The sequence below is a fragment of the Macrobrachium rosenbergii genome, chromosome 16 (assembly GCF_040412425.1).
Source record: "Macrobrachium rosenbergii isolate ZJJX-2024 chromosome 16, ASM4041242v1, whole genome shotgun sequence".
Classification (NCBI taxonomy): domain Eukaryota; kingdom Metazoa; phylum Arthropoda; class Malacostraca; order Decapoda; family Palaemonidae; genus Macrobrachium; species Macrobrachium rosenbergii.
In genome coordinates this window covers 3,682,998-3,703,941 of record NC_089756.1, presented here as the reverse complement: position 1 = coordinate 3,703,941, position 20,944 = coordinate 3,682,998, and the positions used below count along the sequence as shown (strand labels likewise).

The 20,944-nt window shown below is 41.1% G+C and overlaps 1 protein-coding gene across 1 annotated transcript in view; it reads left to right on the top strand.

Moving 5' to 3' along the window:
• The window catches only part of LOC136847514 (uncharacterized), a 74,163-nt gene that overhangs the window by 49,579 nt on the left and 3,640 nt on the right, over window positions 1–20,944 (top strand). Inside the window, exons 10-23 of the mRNA XM_067119255.1 lie at window positions 5,126–5,361; window positions 6,023–6,177; window positions 7,014–7,197; window positions 7,710–7,833; window positions 8,049–8,135; window positions 8,675–8,809; window positions 9,469–9,583; window positions 9,760–9,838; window positions 10,651–10,874; window positions 12,990–13,176; window positions 13,319–13,595; window positions 14,584–15,130; window positions 17,437–17,695; window positions 18,210–18,708. Of these exons, the coding sequence (XP_066975356.1) occupies window positions 5,126–5,361; window positions 6,023–6,177; window positions 7,014–7,197; window positions 7,710–7,833; window positions 8,049–8,135; window positions 8,675–8,809; window positions 9,469–9,583; window positions 9,760–9,838; window positions 10,651–10,874; window positions 12,990–13,176; window positions 13,319–13,595; window positions 14,584–15,130; window positions 17,437–17,695; window positions 18,210–18,708 (3,108 nt within the window). The remainder of the gene's footprint in view (window positions 1–5,125; window positions 5,362–6,022; window positions 6,178–7,013; window positions 7,198–7,709; window positions 7,834–8,048; window positions 8,136–8,674; window positions 8,810–9,468; window positions 9,584–9,759; window positions 9,839–10,650; window positions 10,875–12,989; window positions 13,177–13,318; window positions 13,596–14,583; window positions 15,131–17,436; window positions 17,696–18,209; window positions 18,709–20,944) is intronic.

Genomic DNA, 20,944 nt, shown 5'->3' with positions numbered 1-20,944 from the left:
TCTTTGAAAGAAGACTCAGACAGCATGAGAAGCCTCTTTGAAAGAAGACTCAGACAGCACGAAAAACCTCTTTGAGAGAAGACTCGCGAAGCCTCTTTGAGAGAAGACTCAGACAGCACGAAAAGCCTCTTTGAGAGAAGACTCAGACGGCGTGAGAATCCTCTTTGAGAGAAGACTAGTGAAGCCTCTTTGAGAGAAGACTTGTGAAGCCTCTCAGAAAGAAGAATCATTCAACATGAGAAGTCTCTTTGAAAGAAGGCTCAGACAACACATGAAGCCTCTTTGAGAGAAGACTCGCCAAGCCTTTTTGAGAGAAGACTCACGAAGCCTTTTTGAGAGAAGACTCATGAAGCCTCTTTGAGAGAAGACTCGCCAAGCCTTTTTGAGAGAAGACTCATGAAGCCTTTTTGAGAGAAGACTCATGAAGCCTCTTTGAGAGAAGACTCGTGAAGCCTCTCTGAAAGAAGGATCATCCAATATGAGAAGCCTCTTTGAAAGAAGACTCAGACAATATGTGAAGCCTTTTTGAAAGAAGACTCAGACAGCGCATGAAGTCTCTTTGAAAGAAGACTCAGACAATATGTGAAGCCTCTTTGAGAGAAGACTCATGAAGCCTTTTTGAAAGAAGAATCAGACAGCGCATGAAGTCTCTTTGAAAGAAGACTCAGAGAACGTGTGAAGCCTCTTTGAAAGAAGACTCAGACAGCGCAAGAGCCTCTTTTGAGAGAAGACTCACGAAGCATCTTTGAAAGAAGAATCAGACAGCACGAGAAGCCTCTTTGAAAGAAGAATCATTCAACATGAGAAGCCTCTTTCAAAGAAGAATCATTCAACATGAGAAGCCTCTTTGAAGAAAGCGGGATAAGACGACGAACTAAAGACCACACACTGAGATAAATGGGAGAATAGATAAAGCCTAATTAACTCTTTAAAGCTATTGATTCTCAAACGGCCGATTTCAAGAATGTACACTGAAGAGACGCATGGGAAATTCTGAATACCACCGCCCTCCTAAATGTCAGGCAGAAGAATTCCAAGAAATGTTTATCAAATCTCTTTCTTTCGCCATCATCTTCACAACATTTTCTCCTACTTTCCACACTTGCCTGCACGTGGAATAAAGGTTTCGGCCAGAGGCCAAGCGTTGGGACTCATGAGGTCATTTAACTCTGAAGGGAAAATTGAGGGTGAAGAGGTTTGAAAGATGTAACAGGAGGGAAACTTTGCAGTTACATTTTGAATCAATTGTTAGGGGAGGGTTGAGGAAAGTAAGATGGAACAAAGGGAATATGAACGAAGGTACAGTAAATGGGATGAAAAGGATTGCAGCTAGGGGCCGGAGGGACGCAGCAAAGAACCTTAGGTAATCCTACAGTGCACCACATGAGGTGCACTGACGGCACTAACCCTCTACGGGAAGTACTTTGTGTAAACCTAAGTATATAGTACCATGTCTTAGGATGATCACAATATGGGTTTTGCAAAGTCTGCCTCAGGAGCGAAAGCAGCCTATCACCGCCCAGTATCTCGAGGGAGCAATGCCCAAAGTGGTATCTGTAAAAAACGGGTGGTGACGTCACAGTGGCGAAAGTGAAATGAGTTAGAGTTAGTTTTCAGAGTTGATTGTTTATAATTAAACTGGAAGCCTTTGATTCGATTCCATTATGAATAGTAGTGTACTGTAAAAGCCTCCCCGCAGGTATGAGAATAATAAGCATTACATTTCGTTGGGCGAGTCGGTAGAGCTGTGGACTGGCACTCGCCAGGCCCGAGTTCGAGTCTCCGGCCGGCTGATGAAGAGTTAGAGGAATTTATTTCTGGTATTAGAAATTCATTTCTCGCTATAATGTGGTTCGGATTCCACAATAAGCTGTAGGTCCCGTTGCTAGGTAACCAATTGGTTCTTAGCCACGTAAAATAAGTCTAATCCTTCGGGCCAGCCCTAGGAGAGCTGTTAATCAGCTCAGTGGTCTGGTAAAACTAAGGCACACTTAACAAGGGCAGGTAAGGCTCCCTTATGGGGACAAATTCAACTAAGTAATTTCCTTCACGAGAGAGAGAGAGAGAGAGAGAGAGAGAGAGAGAGAGAGAGAGAGAGAGAGAGAGAGAGAGAGCATCTGATAGGAGAGAGTATGCGAAACACACACTCACTCACAGAGTGAGAGAGACTCACATGGTTAAAAATGAATCTGTATAAAACACCCTTCTTGCACACTGACGAGAAATAAGCTATTGCATGCAACTCTTAATCTACGTTCAATAAGTGCTGCAGAGTCATTCCCGTACACGCAACAGCTGATCACAATCGGTAACTGAAATTCCCCCGAATGGCTTTCTCACGATTACATAAAACCGAAGGTGAAGAGGGCAATCTCCCCGCCTGGACAAATAAAACATTCTTCTTCTCTCTCTCTTTTTTTTTTTTTTTTTTACCTTAATCGATTCATACGAGTGATTATTCCTGACGTTATTGGTTCTTTAGACCAATAGAATCCTTCGCTGCGCTCGAAACTGGCTTAGTTGCGCGTCGAAGGTAAGGCTTTTACAACGGTCTAGAACATAGGACGTAGGAGAGCCGTTGCGACGGCAGACGAAGTCAGGCACATTTATAGGACTAGAGAGGAAAGGCTGACGACCAGACATAGTTATAGGTCTAGAGAGGAAAAGGTTGACAACCAGATATAGCCCTAGAGAGGAAAGGCTGACGAACAGACATAGTAGTTATAGGCCTAGAAAGGAAAGGCTAACGACTTCGTTCCCCTTCTGCAAAGAGCTGCTTTTCCACTTCAGTTTTCGTTGGCAGACGCGAAAATAGAGGCATCTTTTCAATCAGTATTCTGACATCTTCGTTTACCAGTTTTTTTCTATAAGCTATTCTCCGAAAATCTTAATTCTGAAGAAGAAGAAGAAGAAGAAGAAGAAGAAGAAGAAGAAGAAGAAGAAGAAGAAGAAGTTGGTCAAACTTCAATATAACCTTCGCATATATTGTTCTAAAAGGTTTGTTTACCTTCCATAATACCTATTTACGTTGTAGACCTATATAAAAGGCAGAGCTACACTGCATAAACATACAGTGAAGACAAGTCTGAGTTACAGGAGATTACGAGAACTTCTCCATACGAAAACTTTTACGAATACTTTACTCTTACATGCCCCGCCAGTGCGTTCGATACGGCAAGAGGAAAGAGCTTTTTCTCACATTATATAAATCACCATCAGAGAGTTTACGTTACAAGGCAAACATCGGATTATTTCATACACAGCATCTAGACAAGAAGATGAGAAGAATGACGACATTCGCTCACTACCTGTGGGCGATCTTCGTCATCATCTTAGCAGGTGGGCAATATTCTCTCTCTCTCTCTCTCTCTCTCTCTCTCTCTCTCTCTCTCTCTCTCTCTCTCTCCCTCGTTTCCTTCTGCATTTCTTGTTCTAATTGAAGTACCTACGTAAATAATAATAATAATAATAATAATAATAATAATAATAATAATAATAATAATAATAATAATAATAATAATAATAATAATAATAATAAGCTTTATTTCGGCTCAGGGCCATATACGTGGAATATACAAATACAACACACACAATCTAGATACATAGAGTAACATGATAAAAATAATCATCGACAGTATCCACACAGTTGCTGAAGAAGTAAAAAAAAATAGAATTCATAATAACGGTAATGAAAGTGATTATATGGAGAATAATAGAAAAAAATTGAAAACGATAACAATAAAAAATACAGATTGCAGACAATTTGTTTCCATCTGGGGACCTTAGGTGGTTACAGAGGTCAGGTCCAGAAGGCTAAGAACGAATATTGAGAATTGCAAAACTCTACAATGATATTAATCACATAATAATAAAGAGTAAAAATACACAAAATAACAGGAAACGGAGAAATATATAATAATAATAATAATAATAATAATAATAATAATAATAATAATAATAATAATAATAATAATGACAGATTCTGGAGATGACACTTCATAATTGCAAAAATAGAGAATAAGTCATTCAAGGAACAGACGCCTCATTCTTTCATCTTTCCCACAATTTAGATCTTGCCTCACTGCCTAGGATGCTTTGTATATAAGTATAGTTTTTGGTCCACAAATAGTTTTCTCTCTCTCTCTCTCTCTCTCTCTCTCTCTCTCTCTCTCTCTCTCTCTCGTTTACTTCTGTATTTCTTATTCTAACTGAAGTTCCTAAGTAAATCATTAGATATAAATAAAGGTTTTTGTTCACAAATGGTTTCCATGAGTGAGAATAATATACTGTAGTTTTGCTTCGAAAAATAAGCCCCCTATTAGGAACTAAATATTAGGAATTAATTTCCCCTGTGATAAAAATAAAGAACGCTTCTGGAATACGCTCGAGGTAAAAGGTGTCCGATATATGATACAAGAGGCTCGAATGTCTTTGTTAATGACTTTCAAAAGTGACAAGAAAGACATCAGAAGAAGAACTATGTGGAAAACAAAAAGAGAGATATAAAAACAGCATAATGCATAATAAGAAAGCTTGCGTGATTTCAACAGAGAGAGAGAGAGAGAGAGAGAGAGAGAGAGAGAGAGAGAGAGAGAGAGAGGCCAAGGGTGGCCTGCGACACTCAAAAGACAACTGGAGCTCTCGTTTTCATAAATTTAAATTCTTACGCAATAGAATCTCCCTCATGTAATTACTACTTTGACAATATCCTTTGGAAAACCTATACACCAAATCATACATGGGAACTTCTAGTTTTCACGATAAAGTTACTTTTCTAAAAGTTCTTAAACTCTCAGTAATATATATATATATATATATATATATATATATATATATATATATATATATATATATATATATATATATATATATATATATATATATATATATATATATATATATATGTACGTGTTTCTGTGCGAAGACAAAAACTATTATTATAAAAACATGAACAAGACAATAACAAAGCATAATGGCATTATTTACTTATTGTATACTGAGATAGATAGATAGATAGATAGATAGACAGATATTAGCACACCAATATCAGAACGCTTCCATAGACATCAACATTTGCAGAATTTCACATCAGCGTTGAATCTTCCATATTAATTATCCTTTGCAGCAATTCCAAGCTGTCTGAGCGCAGGCGACCGACCGACCACCACCGAAAACGCCAACGCCAGCGCCAACACCAACACCAATTCCAAGAGCAACACCAACGCCAACACCACCTCGGCGGAACACAAGCTCTTCGGCGTCCTCTTCTCCAACTACAACAAGCACATCCGGCCCATCAGGAAGCACGGAGACGTCACCTACGTCTTCTTCGAGCTGTCTCTTTTCGATGTCTTGATGTTGGTGAGTTCTTGCTTAAACACTCTCCTTGCAGCGTGACTTTTTCTAGAAGTCAGTCCAGTAAGGGAATGGAATGGAATATAAAATTTAGGCCACAGGTCAAGGGCTGGGAGGGACCTACGATGAGGTCATTCTGGGATGAAAGGCAAATAGAGAACAAAAAGGTTTGGAAGGTTAAGTAACAGGAGGAAAGCCTCACAGTTCTACCATGAAACAATTCTCAGGAGAGGGTGGAAAGTAAGATGGCAGAAAGAGAATATGAACGGAGGTATAGTAAAAGGAATGACAGGGATTGCGGTTACGGACCGAAGGGATGCTGCAAAGAGCCTTAAGTAACACCTACAGTGCACACCATGAGGTGCACGAGCGGCACTAACCTCCTACGGGGGTCGGTCCAGTAAAAACTGTCTTAGACGTCAGTTACCAAACACTTCTTGTAGACATCAGTCCGGTGTTTAATACTCACTTGCTTTAGACGTCGGTCTAATGTTAGTAAACATTTGTTTTAAGAGTTTCTCCAGCAACCGTTTATTCCTAGATAACAGTCAAATAACATTTATCCTGGACGTCAGTCCAGTAAACGCTCATTTAGGCGTTAATCCAGCAAACATTTATTTTAGGTGTCAGTCCGGTAATCATTTCTGCTTCTGCTTCTTCTGCACAGGACACCAAGAACCAATTCATACGGACGAACACGGAGATCATCATGAAATGGAAGGACGACTATCTCTCCTGGGAGCCAGCTGACTACGAAGATACTCGAGTCATACGAATTCCTTACAAGAACATCTGGTATCCTGATATCATTATGATGAACACGTGAGTATATATTATTTGACTTGATAGCATGGCTCGCTCTCTCTCTCTCTCTCTCTCTCTCTCTCTCTCTCTCTCTCTCTTCATACACACACACACACACACACACACACACACACACACACACACACATATATATATATATATATATATATATATATATATATATATATATATATATATATAAATATATATGTATGTATGTACACAATAAGAGACCACTGTCAAAATTTATGTCACGCAACTGTAAACAGAGAGAACTTTAAAATGTTGATAAAGTCCAGGAATGAACAAGAACTTAGAATTTTAGAATCTGTATTGATTAGATTAAATAAGCCAACTTTAAACCTTGATGGCAGTTCATTTCCTTTGTAATTTATGTAAATATGTTTTATATTATCTTGTCCTAGTTTTTTTTTATTTTTTTAGTTTTTTTTTAAGCTTCCGACCTTTATTGTATTTGCAATTGTAATATTGTATATACTTTTACCACACATCCATGTCTTTGCTCATTTCAGCTGATTTTTCGAAAATGGTACCAGATTTGTACCGAAACGCAAAAATAAAGAGTTAAAAATATGCTTTGGATGTTCTTCGTTCTAAATTCATCAATATATATCATATATATATATATATATATATATATATATATATATATATATATATATATATATATATATATATATGTATATATATACTCGTATATACATATATATATATACATATATATGCACACCAGACTGGTACCTGAGATTAAAAGTGACGAACAACTTGAAAGAATTCCTAGCTCGCATTCAAGAAAACAGATAAAGGAATCTTCTTCTTCTTTTCTCCCGAAGTAATGACGCCGACTACGAGGGGCTAATCCTGAACAGCAACGCCATCGTGTTCCACACGGGAGAGGTGGAGCTGGTCAGCCACGGGATCTTCAACGCCATCTGCTCTTTGGACATCCAGTACTACCCTTTCGACCAACAGCTTTGTCATCTGACGTTCTCGTCCTGGACCTACGACAAAAATGAGGTGAGAAAATTGACACACACACACACACACACTTATAGAAAATATTAATTATTTTCAATAGCCGCAATGCCCTATTAACCTCTTGATTTCTGCTCCCTTTGGAAACTCTCGTCACTGCTACACCTAGCTCCAAATGAAGAAGGAAATGAAGATATTCTGTTGCCTGGCCGAGCTCAGTTGTGCAGAAGCACCCAGGTTTATTAATGTGCGTTAATCTGAGTCTAAAAAAAATATACCTCTTTTCGAAATATAATGATTATTTCTCTAAGTATTTGTAGATGAAATTTGAGCCATAGGCTATTTTACGTGTTTTGATCTTGTCAGGAGCCTTTTGCTTCGTCAAATCACCAGATGACCCTGTCTTGCTAAAATATGACAATAGCCGAGGCCAGACTAGTCAGAATGCTTTACTTTCGCCCCCTGGCAACTTACGTGTCAACCGAGCACCCAATTCTTGACAGTAGGTTGCCTTGCTATGATCAGGTAACCTTTGACTCGCTCTTCCCTTGCAGATCATCTTGCTACCTGGCCCAGCTGATCTGTCGAAATTCACTCAGAACCCGATGTTCTTCTTGGAGGATTTCTACAGCGAATACATGGAGGTCCACAACCCATGCTGCAAATATCCGATGTCAAGTACGAATAGTAGTTACCTTCAAGTACCGTTCAGTGATGTTGTTTCAATGGACCATATTTGACGAAATACCCCTCAAACATTAGTGTTAGTGAATAATTTTACCAATAAATTCTGTTCTCTTGAAGTGAGAGTCCGTAACCCTGTTTTTCCTTAATCTAGTTCAATACGTCAGCACTAAACAATCATACACACTTAGCTTTCACCTCTCTTCCAGCAATTGTTTTCTACATTCAAATTCAGCGCCGTACGATCTTCTCCCTCTTCTTCTTCATCATGCCAGGAATCCTGATCAATATTTGCGGTGAGTGAGTTCAGGGTCACCTGTCTGCTTCTGACTGTGAAAAAATTAACTGAAGAAGGGAAAATTCAAAATGATCTTATTGAAGTTCCTTGAATATTTAGAGGATGTAAACTCTATTAAATATCATATTATCATTCTTGCCTAGTTTTTTGAAGTGTATGTACACAACGAAACAGATTTCTTTAGTTGACGAAAGGGAAAGGTTGGAACCCTTATAAGGCATAGAGCGATATTGGCTACTGTTTTATGCTTTAAAAAATGACAAAAGGAACTTTTTTTTATGTGTGCAGACCTTTTGCCAAAAGACAATTGTTTATTGTATGTCCTTATTATGCCTTTATGACCATTACTGAAAGAATATTTCAAAACTGCGAAGCTTACATAAAATAATACTGCTCTCGAAAACATGTTCACCTCCTAGCTTTAACCAAAAATGATACTTATTGGCGTTAAATTTGCCACAATGCGACACAAAATGAGCTACAGAGGATACGAACATGTTAACGATGCTTCCAAGCTCATAAACTCAACCATTTCAGCTCTGATGGTGTTCTCCCTTCCGTCGGAGACGGGCGAGAAAGTCGGTCTAGGGATCAACTCAATGCTGGCCATGATGGTGTTCCTCATGGCCATGACTGAGAAACTACCCCCGACGGAGAAGCTTCCACTCGCAGGCTAGTTGTCATGTTTCTCGTTGTATGGTTTGGCAGGCTAATGGCAGTTATTTTTCTCGTTTTATGGTTTGGCAGGCTAGTAGTAATGTTTTTCGTCTGTAATGTTTCTCGTTTTATGCTTTGGCAGGCTAGGAGTAGCCTAATGTTTTCGTTTGTAATGTTTCTCGTTTTATGGTTTGGCGGGCTGGTAGTTATGTTGCTTGTTTGTAATGCTTATAGTTTTATGGACTAGTAGTCATGTTTCTAGTTTGTAATGTTTCTTGTTTTATGGTTTGGCAGGCTAGTAGTGATGGTTCTCGTTTCATGGTTTAGCAGGCTAGTAGCAATGTTTTATATCTTATGGTCTGGCAGCCTAGCAGCAATGTTTCTAGTTTTATGTCTGACAACCTAGTAGTAATTTTTGACAACTTAGCAGTAATGTTCCTCATTTTATTTTTTGGCAACCTAGTAGTAATGTTTCTCGTTTGATGGTTTGCAGGCTAGTAGTAACGTTTCTAGTTTGTAATGTTCCTCGTTTTATGATTAGGCAGGCTACTAATGTTTTTCGTTCACGTGATTGCCTCTAGCCATTATTAAACCAATGAAAAACGAATGGTTTTACATCTTCGAATATCTTATTAGAAGGCAAACAACTTATCAAGCATTTCAAATTGAAACAGGTGTCTACTACGGAGCTTGCATTACCATGATTGCCCTAAACATCACCTTCTCGGTGGGCGTTCTGAATCTCAACGTCATGGGAATGAGGGGATACAAGGTTCCACAAAATCTGAGGTGACTAGATTCACATTATTTTTCGGTAAAAGAGCACAAGAAATGATTACGCCTATTAGACGTCAATAAATGCATAAAAACATGATTTAAACTTGTCTAGATCATTGTAATTTGTTGATTATATCTCTCGTTCGTCTGCTATTGATTTTTTATCTTACTTTTGTTGTTTATTGCAGAATCGTCACTTTATTCGTGGCCAAGATGTTCGTCGTGAGAATTCCGACCGTCGTGAGAGAAAGATGGTGTCTAGACAAGGTGAGACAAAAGAAGCACAAGCACTTTTTGTCTTTCTGACTAATAATAATAATAATAATAATAATAATAATAATAATAATAATAATAATAATAATAATAATAATAATAATAATAATAAAACACCCATTAGAGATAAAAAGTTTAATTTGCATTTCTTTAGAGGGATAGAAACGATTAAAGTTACCAATTTTCCGAAACCCAAAGAAAAAAATCTGTTTTTAAAGTCTTCTAACCCTAAACACACTTCATTCAAGTTTCACCGAGCACTTGAGTGCTCATTCAAGATCCCGTGAGCACTTGAGTGCTCATTCAAGTTCCCCTGAGCACATAAGTGCTCTGTCAATTTCGCCTGAGCACTTGAGCAGTCATTCAAGTTCCCCTGAAGATCTGAATGCTCATTCAAGTTCCCATGAACACTTGACTTCTCTTTAAAGTTCCCCTGAGCGCCTGAGTGCTCAGTCAAGTTCCCCTGAGCATCTAAGTGCTCATTCCAGTTCCCCTGAGCACTCGAGTGCTCATTCAAATTCCCCTTGCCACCTAAGTGCTTGGTCAAGTTCCCCTGAGCAATTGAGTTCTCGTTCCACTGAGCAACTGAATACTCATTCAAGTTCCCCTGAACACTTGAGAGCTCATTCCAGTTCCCCTACTCATTCAAGTTCCCCTTACCACCTAAGTGCTTAGTCAAGTTCCCCTGAGCAATTGAGTATCTGTTTCACTGAGCACCTGGATACTCATTCAAGTTCCCCTGAGCATCTGAGTGCTCAATCAAGTTCCATGAACACTTGAGTACTCATTGAAGTTCCCTAAAGCAGCTGAGGGGTTACTTGAGTTCCCCTGAGCACATACGTGCTCATTCCAGTTCCCCTGAGCACTTAAGTGCTCATTCAAGTTCCCCTGAGCATTTGACTGCTCATTACAGTTCCCCTGAGAAAGTGAGTGCTCAGTCAAGTTCCCCCGAGCACCTGAGTGCTCAGTTAAGTTCCCCTGAACACTTGACTGAGCACCTGAGTGCTCAATCAAATTCCCCTGAAAACTTGTATGTTCATTCAAGTTTCCTTAAGCACTTAAGAGCTCATTCAAGTTTCCCTGAGCGCTTGAGTGCTCATTTCAGTTGCCCTGAGCACTTGAGTGCTCATTCAAGTTCCCCTGAGCATTTGACTGCTCATTACAGTTCCCCTGAGAAACTGAGTGCTTAGTCAATTTTCCCTGAGCACCTGAGTACTCAGTCAAGTTCCCCTGAGCACTTGAGTGCTCATTACAGTTCCTCTAAACACTTGAGTGCTCAGTCAGGTTCTCCTGAGCACTTGAGTGCTCATTCCAGTTCCCCTGAGCACTTGAATGCTCATTCAAGTTCCCCTTAGCACCAGAGTGCTCAATCAGGTTCCCCTGAACACTTAAGTGCTCATTCAAGTTCCCCTGAACACTTGAGTGCTCATACAAAATGCCTTAAGCACTTGAGTCTCCTTTCAAGTTCCCCTGAGCACCTGAGTGCCCAGCCAAGTTCCCCTGTGCCCCTGGGTACTCAGTCAAGTTCCCCTGAGTACTTGAGTCCTCTTTTAAGTTCCCCTGAGCACTTGGGTGCTTAGTCAAGTTACCCTGAACACCTGAGTACTCAGCCAAATATACCTGAACACGTGAGTGGTCATTCAAGTACCTCTGAACCCCTGATTGCTCATCCAGTTCCCATGAATAAGCACTCAAGTAGTAATGGGAATTTGAATGAGCACTGAAGTGTTCAGGAGAACATATTCAAGTTTACCTGAACAATTGAGTGCTCATTCAAGTTCCCAGGAGCACTTGAATGTTCATTCCAGTGCCTCTGGGCAGTTGAGTGCTCATTCAAGCTCCCCTGAGCACTTGAGTACTCATTCAAGTTCCCCTGAGCACATGAGTGCTCAATATATTATCCCTGAGTGCTAGAGTGCTTATTGTAGTTCCCCTGAGCACTTGAGTGCTCATTAAAGTTCTGCTGAGGATTTAAGTGGTCATGCAAGTTCCCCTGAACACCTGAGTGCTCACTGAAGTTCCCTTGAGAACTTGCATGCTCATTCAATTTCCCCTGAGCACCTGCATGCTCAGTCAAGTTCCCCTGAAATCTTGAGTGCTCATTCCAGTTACCCTGAGCACTTTAGTCCACTTTTAAGTTACCCTGAGCACAAGAGTGCTCAGTGCAAGTTCCTCTGAGCACTTGAGTCCTCTTTAAATTCCCCTGAGCACCTGAGTGCTTAGCAAAGTTCCTCAGAGCACCTCAGCGCTGAGTGAAGTTCCCCTAAGTACTTGAGTGCTCATTCAAGTACCCCTGAGCACCTAGGTGCTCATTCCAGTTCCCATAAATGAGTACTCAAATGCTCATGGGAACTTGAATGAGCAGTCAAGTTCCCAGGAGCACTTGAGCGTTTTTTACAGAACCCCAGAGCACTTGAGTGCTCAATCACGTTCCCCTGAGTGCCTGAGTGCTCATGGGAACTTGAATAACACTCAAGTGCTCTGGGGAACTGTAAAAACACTCACGTGCTCCTGGGAACTTAATTGCTCATTCAAGTTCCCCTGAGCACTTGAGTGGTCATTTCAGTTCCCCTGAGCACTTAGGTGCTCATTCATGCTTCCCTGAACACCTGAGTGCTCATTGAAGTTCCTCTGAGCACTTGAGTGCTCATTCCAGTTCCCTTGAGTATTTGAGTACTCATTCAAGTTCCCCTCTGCACCTGCATACTCATCAAGTTCCCCTGAACACCTGATTGCTCATTCAAGTGTCCTTGTACTCTTGAGTGCTCATTCAAGTTTCCGTGAGTACTTGAGTCCACTTCCAAGTTTCCCTGAACACCTAAGTGCTCAGTCAAGTTCTCCAGAACACTTGACTGAGCACTTCAGAGAACTTGAATGAGCACTAAACATTTGAGTGGTCATTCAAATTCCCCTGAACACTTGAGTGCTAAATGAAGTTCTCTTAAGCACTTGAGAACTCATTTAAGTTCCCCTGATCACTTGAGTGCTCATTCTAGTTCATCTGAGCACTTGAGTGCTCATTCAAGTTCCCCTGGGCACTTGACTACTCTTTCAAGTTCCCTGAGCACCTGAGTGCTTAGTCAAGTTTCCCTGGGCACCCGAGTGTTAAGTCTAGTTCCCCTGAGCACTTTAATGCTCATTACAGTTCCCCTGAACACTTATGTGCTCATTCAAGTTACCCTGAATGCTTGAGTGCTCATTCAAGTTCCCCTGAGAACTTGAGTTCTCTTACAAATTCAACTGAGCACCTGAGCGCTCAGCCAAGTTCACCTGAGCACTTGAGTGCTCATTCAAATTCCACTGGAAACTTGAGTGATCCTTCAAGTTCCCCTGTACACTTGAGTGCTAATTCCAGTTCCATGAGCACTTGAGTGATTATTCCAGTTCACCTGAGCACTTGAGTGCTCATTCAAATTCCCCTGAAAACTTGAGTGATCCTTCAAGTTCCCCTGTACACTTGAGTGCCAATTCCAGTTCCATGAGCACTTGAGTGATTATTCCAGTTCCCTTGAGCACTTGAGTGCTCATTCAAGTTCCTCTGAGCATCTGAGTGCTCAATCAAGTTCCCCTGAACACTTGAGTGCTCATCAAAGTTCCCTAAAGCACTTGAGAGCTTATTCCAGTTCCCCTGAGTACATGGGTGCTCATTCCAGTTCCCTTGAGCACTTGAGTGCTCATTCATGTTCCCCTGAGCACTTGAGTGCTTATTCCAGTTCCCTGAGCTCTGGAGTGCTCACTGAAGTTCCCCTGAGTACCTGAGTGCTCAGGCAGGTTCCCTGAATGCTTGAGTGCTCATTCAAGTTCCACTGAATACTTGAGTGCTCTTTCAAGTTCCCTCAAGCACTTGAGTCTTATTTCAAGTTCTCCTGCGCACCCGAGTACTCAGCCAAGTTCCCCTGAGCCCCTGAGTGCTCTGTTAAGTTTCTCTGAATGCTCAAGTCCTCTTTTAAATTCCCCTTAGCACCTGAGCGCTCAGTCAAGTTCCCCTGAGCACCTGAGTACACATAAGCACTTGAGTGCTAATTCAAGTACCCCTTAACACCTGATTGCTCATTACAAGTTCCAATGAATAAGCACACAAGTGGTCATGGGGGGAACTTATTCAAGTTTCCTTGACCTTTTGAGTGCCGATTCCATCTCCCTGAACACTTCAGTGCTCATTCAAGTTCCCCCGAGCACTTGAGTACTCATTCAAGTTCCCCTGAGCACATGATTGCTCAATCTAGTAACCCTGAGTGCTTGAGTGCTTATTCCAGTTCCCCTGAGTATTTGAGTCTTCTTTCAAGTTTTCCTGAGCACTCAGAAAAGCTCCCAAGAACACTTGACTGAGCACTTCAAGGTAACTTGAATGAGCACTAAACACTTGAGTGCTCATTCAAGTTCCCTTGAACACTTGAGTGCTCATTGAAGTTCCCTTAAGTACTTGAGAGCTGTTTCAAGTTCCCTGAGCATTTGAGTGCTTATTCCAGTTCATCTGAGCTCTTGAGCACTTTTTCAAGTTCCCCTGAGCACTTGACTCCTCTTTCAAGTTGCCCTGAGCACCTGAGTGCTTAGTCAAGTTCCCCTGAGTACCTGACCGCTATGTCAAGTTCCCCTAAGCACTTGAGCGCTCATTACAGTTTGCCTGAACACTTGAGTGCTTAGTCAAGTTCCCCTGAGCACTTGAGTGCTCATTTCTGTTCCCCTGAGCACTTGAGTGCTCATTCATGTTCCCCTGAACACCTGAGTGCACATTAAAGTTCCCCTGAACACTTGTGCTCATTCAAGTTCCCCTGAACACTTGAGTGCTCATTCGAGTTCCCCGGAATGCTTGAGTCCTCATACAAGTTCCCCAGAGTACTTGAGTCCTTATACAAGTTCCCCTGAACACCTGAGTGCTCAGCCAAGTTCCTCTGAGAACCTCACTGCTCAATCAAGTTCCCCTGAAAACTTGAGAGCTCATTCAAGTTCCACTGAGCACGTGAGTGCTCATTCAAATTCCCCTGAAAACTTGAGTGCTCATTACAGTTCCCCTGAGCACTTGAGTGCTCAGTCAGGTTCCCCTGAGCACTTGAGTGCTCATTCTAGTTCCCCTGAGCTATTGACTGCTCATTCAAGTTCCCCTGTACACCTGAGTGCTCAGTCAAGTTCCCCTGAACACTTGAGTACTCATTCAAGTTCCCTTGAGCACTTGAGTGCTCATTCATGTTCCCTTAAGCACTTGTGTCTTCATTCACGTTTCCCTCTGCACCTAAGTGCCCAGCCAAATTCCCCTGAGCCCCTGAATGATCAGTCAAGTTCCCCTGAGTACCCAAGTCCTCTTTTAAGTTCCTTAAGCAACTGAGTGTTCAGTCAAGTTCCACTGAGCACCTGAGTATGCCAGAGAACGTTAGTGCTCATTCAAGTACCACTGAACACCTGAGTGCTTACTCCAATTCCCATGAATAAGCACTCAAGTGGTCATGGGAACTCTAGTGTTTAGGGGAACTTATTCAAGTTTCCCCAAACACTTGAGTCCTCATTCAAGTTGCCATGAGCACCTGAGTGCTCATTCCAGTTCCTCTGAAGTGCACATGAGTGCTCAGTTTAGTACCCTTGAGCGCTTGAGTGCTTATTTCAGTTCCCCTGAGCACTTGAGTGTTCATTCAAGTTCAGCTGAGAACTTAAGTGACAATTCAAGCTCCCCTGAACACCCAAGTACTCATTCAAGTTCCTCTGAGCACTTGAGTAATCATTCAAGTACCCTTGAGCACCTGAGTGCTCATTCCAGTTCCCATGAATGGGCACTCAAATGCTCATGGGAACTTGAATGAGCAATCAAATTCCCATGAGCACTTGAGTGCTCGTTACAATTCCACGGAGCACTTGAGTGCTATTCAAGATCCCCTGAGCACTTGAGTGCTTATTCAAGCTCCCCTGAGCACCTGAGTGCTAAATCAAGTACCCCTGAGCATTTGAGTGCTCATTCCAGTTCCCCTGAGGACTTGGGTACTCATTCAAGTTCCCCTGTGCACCTGCATGCTCAGCCAAGTTCCTCTGAACACTTGAGCGCTCATTTCAGTTCCCCTGAGCACTTGATTCCTTTTTCTAGTACCCCTGAGCAACTGAGTGCTCAGTCAAGTTCCCCTGAACACTTGACTGAGCACTTAAAGGGAACTTGAATGAGCACTGAACACACAGTGCCTTTTTAAGTTCCCCTGAACACTTGAGTGTTTACTGAAGTTCCCCTAAGCACTTGACAGCTCAATCAAGTTCACCTGAGCACTTGAGTGGTCATTCAAGTTCCCCAGAGCACTTGAGTCCTCTTGCAAGTTTCCCTGAGCATCTGAGTGCTCAGTAATTTTCCCCTGAACACTTGAGTGCTCATTCAAGTTCCCCTGAACACTTGAGTGCTCATTCAAGTTCCCCTTAAAACTTAAGTGCTCTTTCAAGTTCCCCTGAGCATTAAAGTGCTCATTCCAGTTTCCATGAGCACTTGAGTGCTCATTCAAGTTACCTTAAGCACTTGAGTCTTCTTTCAAGTTCCCCTGAGCACCCAAGTACTCTGCTAAGTCCCCCTGAGTGCTCAGTCGAGTTCCCCTAAGCACCTGAGTCCTCTTTTAAGTACCTCCCAGCACCTGAGTGCTCAGTCAAGTGCACCTGAGGACGTGAGTGCTCATTCAAGTAGCCCTGAACACATGAGTGCTCATTCCAGTTCCCATGAATAAGCACTCAAGTGCTTATGAGAACTTGAATGAGCACTCAAGTGTTCTGGGAAACTTATTCAAGTTCCCATGAACACTTAAGTTCTCATTCAAGTTCCTAAGAACACTTGATTGCTCATTACAGTTCCCATGAATAACCACTCAAGTGCTTATGTGAACTTAAATGAGCACTCAGTGTTCAGGGGAACTTATTCAAGTTCCCATGAACATTCAAAGTCTCATTCAAGTTCCTAGGAACACTCGAGTGCTCATTCCAGTCCCCTGAGCACTTGACTGGTCATTCCAGTTCCCCTGAACACTTGAGTGCTCATTCAAGTTCCCCTGAACACTTGAGTGCTTATTCAAGTTCCCCTGAGCACTTGAGTACTTGAGAGCTCATTCCAGTTCCCTTGAGCACTTGAGTGTTTATTCAAGTTCCCCTGAGCACATGCATGTTCAGTCAAGTTCCCCTGAACACTTAATTACTCATTCAAGTTCCCCCGAGTACTTGAGTCCTCTTTCAAGTTACCCTGAACACCTGAATGCTCCGTCAAGTTCACCTGAGCTCTTGAGTCCTCTTTCAAGTTCTGATTAGCACCTAAGTGTTCAGTCAAGTTCCCCTGAGCACCTGATTGCTCACTCACGTTCCCCAGAGTACTTGAGTGCTCATTCAAGTTCCCCTGACCACCTGAGTGCTCATTCACATATCCTTGAGCACTTGAGTGCTTATTCCAATTCGGCTCTTTCAAGTTCCCCTGAGCACTGAAGTGCTCATTCAAATTCCCCTGAACACCTGAGTGCTCATTCAAATTTTCCTTAGCACCTGAGTGCTCATTCCAGTTTCCTTGAGCACTTCAGTGGCTATTCAAGGTCCCTTATGCACCTGCATGTTCAGCCAAGTTCCCCTAAACTCTTAATTGCTCATTCAAGTTCCACTGAACTCTTGAGTGCTCATTCAAGTTCCCCTGAGCACTTGATTGCTCATTCAAGTTCCTCTGAGCACCTGAGTTCTCATTCAAGTTCCCCTGATCACTTGAAAGCTCATTTAAGTTTCCCTGAGGACTTGAGTCCCCTTTCAAGTTCCCCTGATCACTTGAGTTCTTATTCAAGTTCTCCTGAGCACCTGAGTGCTCATTCAAGTTCCCCTGAGGACTTGTATACTCTTTCAAGTTCCCCTAAGAATTTGAGTGTTTATTAAAGTTCCCATGAGTACTTTAGTGCTAATTCAAGTTCCCCTGAGCTCCTGAGTGCTCATTCAAGTTCCCCTGAACACTTGAGGGCTCATTCAACTTCCCCTGGGCACTTGAGCATTTATTTGAGTTCCCCTGAGCGCATGAGCATTAATTTGAGCTCCCCTGAGCGCTTGAGTGCTTATTCAAGTTCCCCTCTGAAAATCATTTATGTTCCCCTGAGCACTTGAGCGCTCTTTCAAGTTCCCCTGAGCACTTGAGTGTTTATTTAAGTTCCCTCGAGAACTTGGGTGCTCATTCAAGTTCCCCTAAGCACTTGAGTGGTCATTCAAGTTCCCTATAGCACTTGAGTGTTCTTTCAAGTTCCCCTGAGCATTTGAGTGCTCTTTCAAGTTCCCCTGAGCATTTTAATGCTCATTCAAGTTTCCATGAGTACTTGAGTGCTAATTCAAGTTCCTCTGAACTCTTAAGTGCTCATTCAAGTTCCCATGAACACTTGATTGCTCATTCAAGTCCCCTGAGCACCTGAGTGCTCATTCAAGTTCCCCTGAGCACTTGATTGCTCATTCAAGTTCCCCTGAGCACTTGATTTCTCATTCAAGTTCCCCCGAGCACTTGATTGCTCATTTAAGTTCCTCTGAGCACTTGAGTGCTCATTTATGTTCCCCTGAGCACTTGAGCACTCTTTCAAGTTCCCCTGAGCACTTGATGGCTCATTCAAGTTCCCCTGAGCACTCCCATTCTGAACATCTTCCCTCGAAGCATAAAAATAGAGTCGATCCTTCGGGTGTCAAAAAATCCTTTCTGGCATCCTTACAGGAGCGAGGGGCCGTCACTCAGACGAAGGTGGAGCCGTTTGAGGAAGTGAGGGACACCGGCGGTAGTTTGGTGAAGGTGTTCACGGTGGAGCCCGCTCCTCCTCCTTCTCAACCGCAACCTCATTCTCCTACTCCTCCTCAACCTCCGAAGTTCTTTGAGGAAGAGAAAGACTTCGATTACGACACTCTTCAAGGTAAGAGGTTATTTGATCCTGTTTCTGCTGCTTCTGCCGTCACTCGTCACAAAGACGTTTCGTACATACAGTGCACAAATAAACGAAGTACTGTAAGGTAGAATGAGATAGTTGTTTTTAAAGTTATGTAGGTCACAGATTAGTTATTACACTTAATACTAAGAAACGAAGAAAGAGGGAGGAAAGAGGGAAGAAGGAGGGGAAAGAGGAAGGGTGGTGGGGAAAGGGAGAGGGAAGGAAAAAGAAGGGGAAGGGGAGGGTGAGGGAAAGATAAAGGGGAGAGAGGAGGTTATGTCCCCCCATTAGTAAAGAATAAAATACATCACTGAACAAAGACAATAAATAGAAAATCTTATACTTCTAGATACGTGCTTAGGTGTGTCTGCGTATTTGTGTGTTGGGGGGAGGTGCGGGAAGAAGGTCTGTCTCCCTTCCAACAGCAGACGGACCTTTTATCAATTACGTGAAATTCACTGCACAACAAATCGAAGGAGATTCGTTCCAGATATGATGATGGTAATTCCTCAAAGTATTTAAGAATTTATATTCTATTGGCAGTGCATAATTAAGATACGTTTGGCTTAAGAAGAACACTGAAAAAATGTGGTAATTTCGTGGCAAGTAATTTTTTTAATGAGATAGGTAAATCTGTCATAGAAGCATTTGGTCTGCTAATACGCATGCTCGGATGGTGATGAATTCCAAAGTTGTGCCTGTAACTATGATTTTTTTTTTTGTGAATTAAGTACTTAGACATGATGGTAATTCCTCAAGGTACTTAAGAATTTGTATTTTATTGTCAGGATATTATCATTCAGGTGCATTTGGCTTAAGATGAACATTGAAAAAATATGGTAATTTTGGCGCGAGTAGTTTTTTAATGAGGGGGTAGGCATGCCACAGAAAAATTATTCACATGGCGAGAATTGTAAGGGCTGACTAGTGTGATGGCAGAGGTTATATTTTGAATTACATTGCTTTATGAGCGAATGAAAGTAATTCTAATACAGTCAAACATATCTGTTTAATTTTTTTTAATGTACTAAACTGATTTTGAGTTTGCAGTGGGAGGAGTTTAATGGCGAAACCAACAGAAAAGCTACTGGTGACTCCCATTCAGTTACTGAAGAAAAGGTGAACAGCACCGGTAAAAACGAAAATTTCATTTGTTTTGTCTGTGTTTGATGTCTGTCACGGGGGCAGGGGTTTGATTTGGAGGTATTAACCTTCCTGGGGTGACATAGGGGCCATATGCCAAATTTTGTCGGCTTCTGTCAAGCGGTTCTGATTTCCATAGCGTCCAAACTAACATAAGAAATCCACTATATATATATATATATATATATATATATATATATATATATATATATATATATATATATATATATATATATAAAACACGTTTCGTACATAGGCAGATAAACAAAGTAAATTGAAGAGAGTTGATTTCAGAGATATATAGGTCACAGATTAGTTATTGCAATTTTGGGCAAACCCCCTCTCTCTCTCTCTCTCTCTCTCTCTCTCTCTCTCTCTCTCTCTCTCTCTCTCTCTCTCTCTCTCTCTCTCTCTATATATATATATATATATATATATATATATATATATATATATATATATATCTGTGCGTGTGTGTGTGTGTATTGTTACGATGTGTACCAATTACCTGGTAATTACACAACTAATCACAGAATTAAAAAATTTACCTCGCTTCAGCTAGATACCTGAACTCTCATAACAATAAGAATTACGATTGAGTACTCTAAACGTAACAGTGATCCCTTAAAAAGCTCATTAATCACATGAAAAATCAAACTAAGTTTACCAAAAGAATTGTGAGGTTTAAACAATAATATATACTAGAATAAAAGGGCATCACTCAATCAAATAACTTTAACTGTTTCCCTGGTCTTAATTCACTTCAGCAAAACTAAAGGAACAAAACATGTTTATCACTTTGCCTTATGCACACAATTAATCCTATTCACTGGTTGTCAATAAATGAAACACTGTTTTAAAAAAAATTTAAATATAAAAATTTATTGTTAAATTCAATATTTATAATTAGAATTCACAATCTGAAAAATTTACTATTGCTTGAAAACAACACAAAATTTAATTAACTCTTGAGTTACATTATTAAACAAAATTAAATCATAAAACTTTAATTTATCAAAAAATTAAATTAATCAAGCAAAATTTTAACTATCAAGAATTACTCAATATTTGAAAAGAA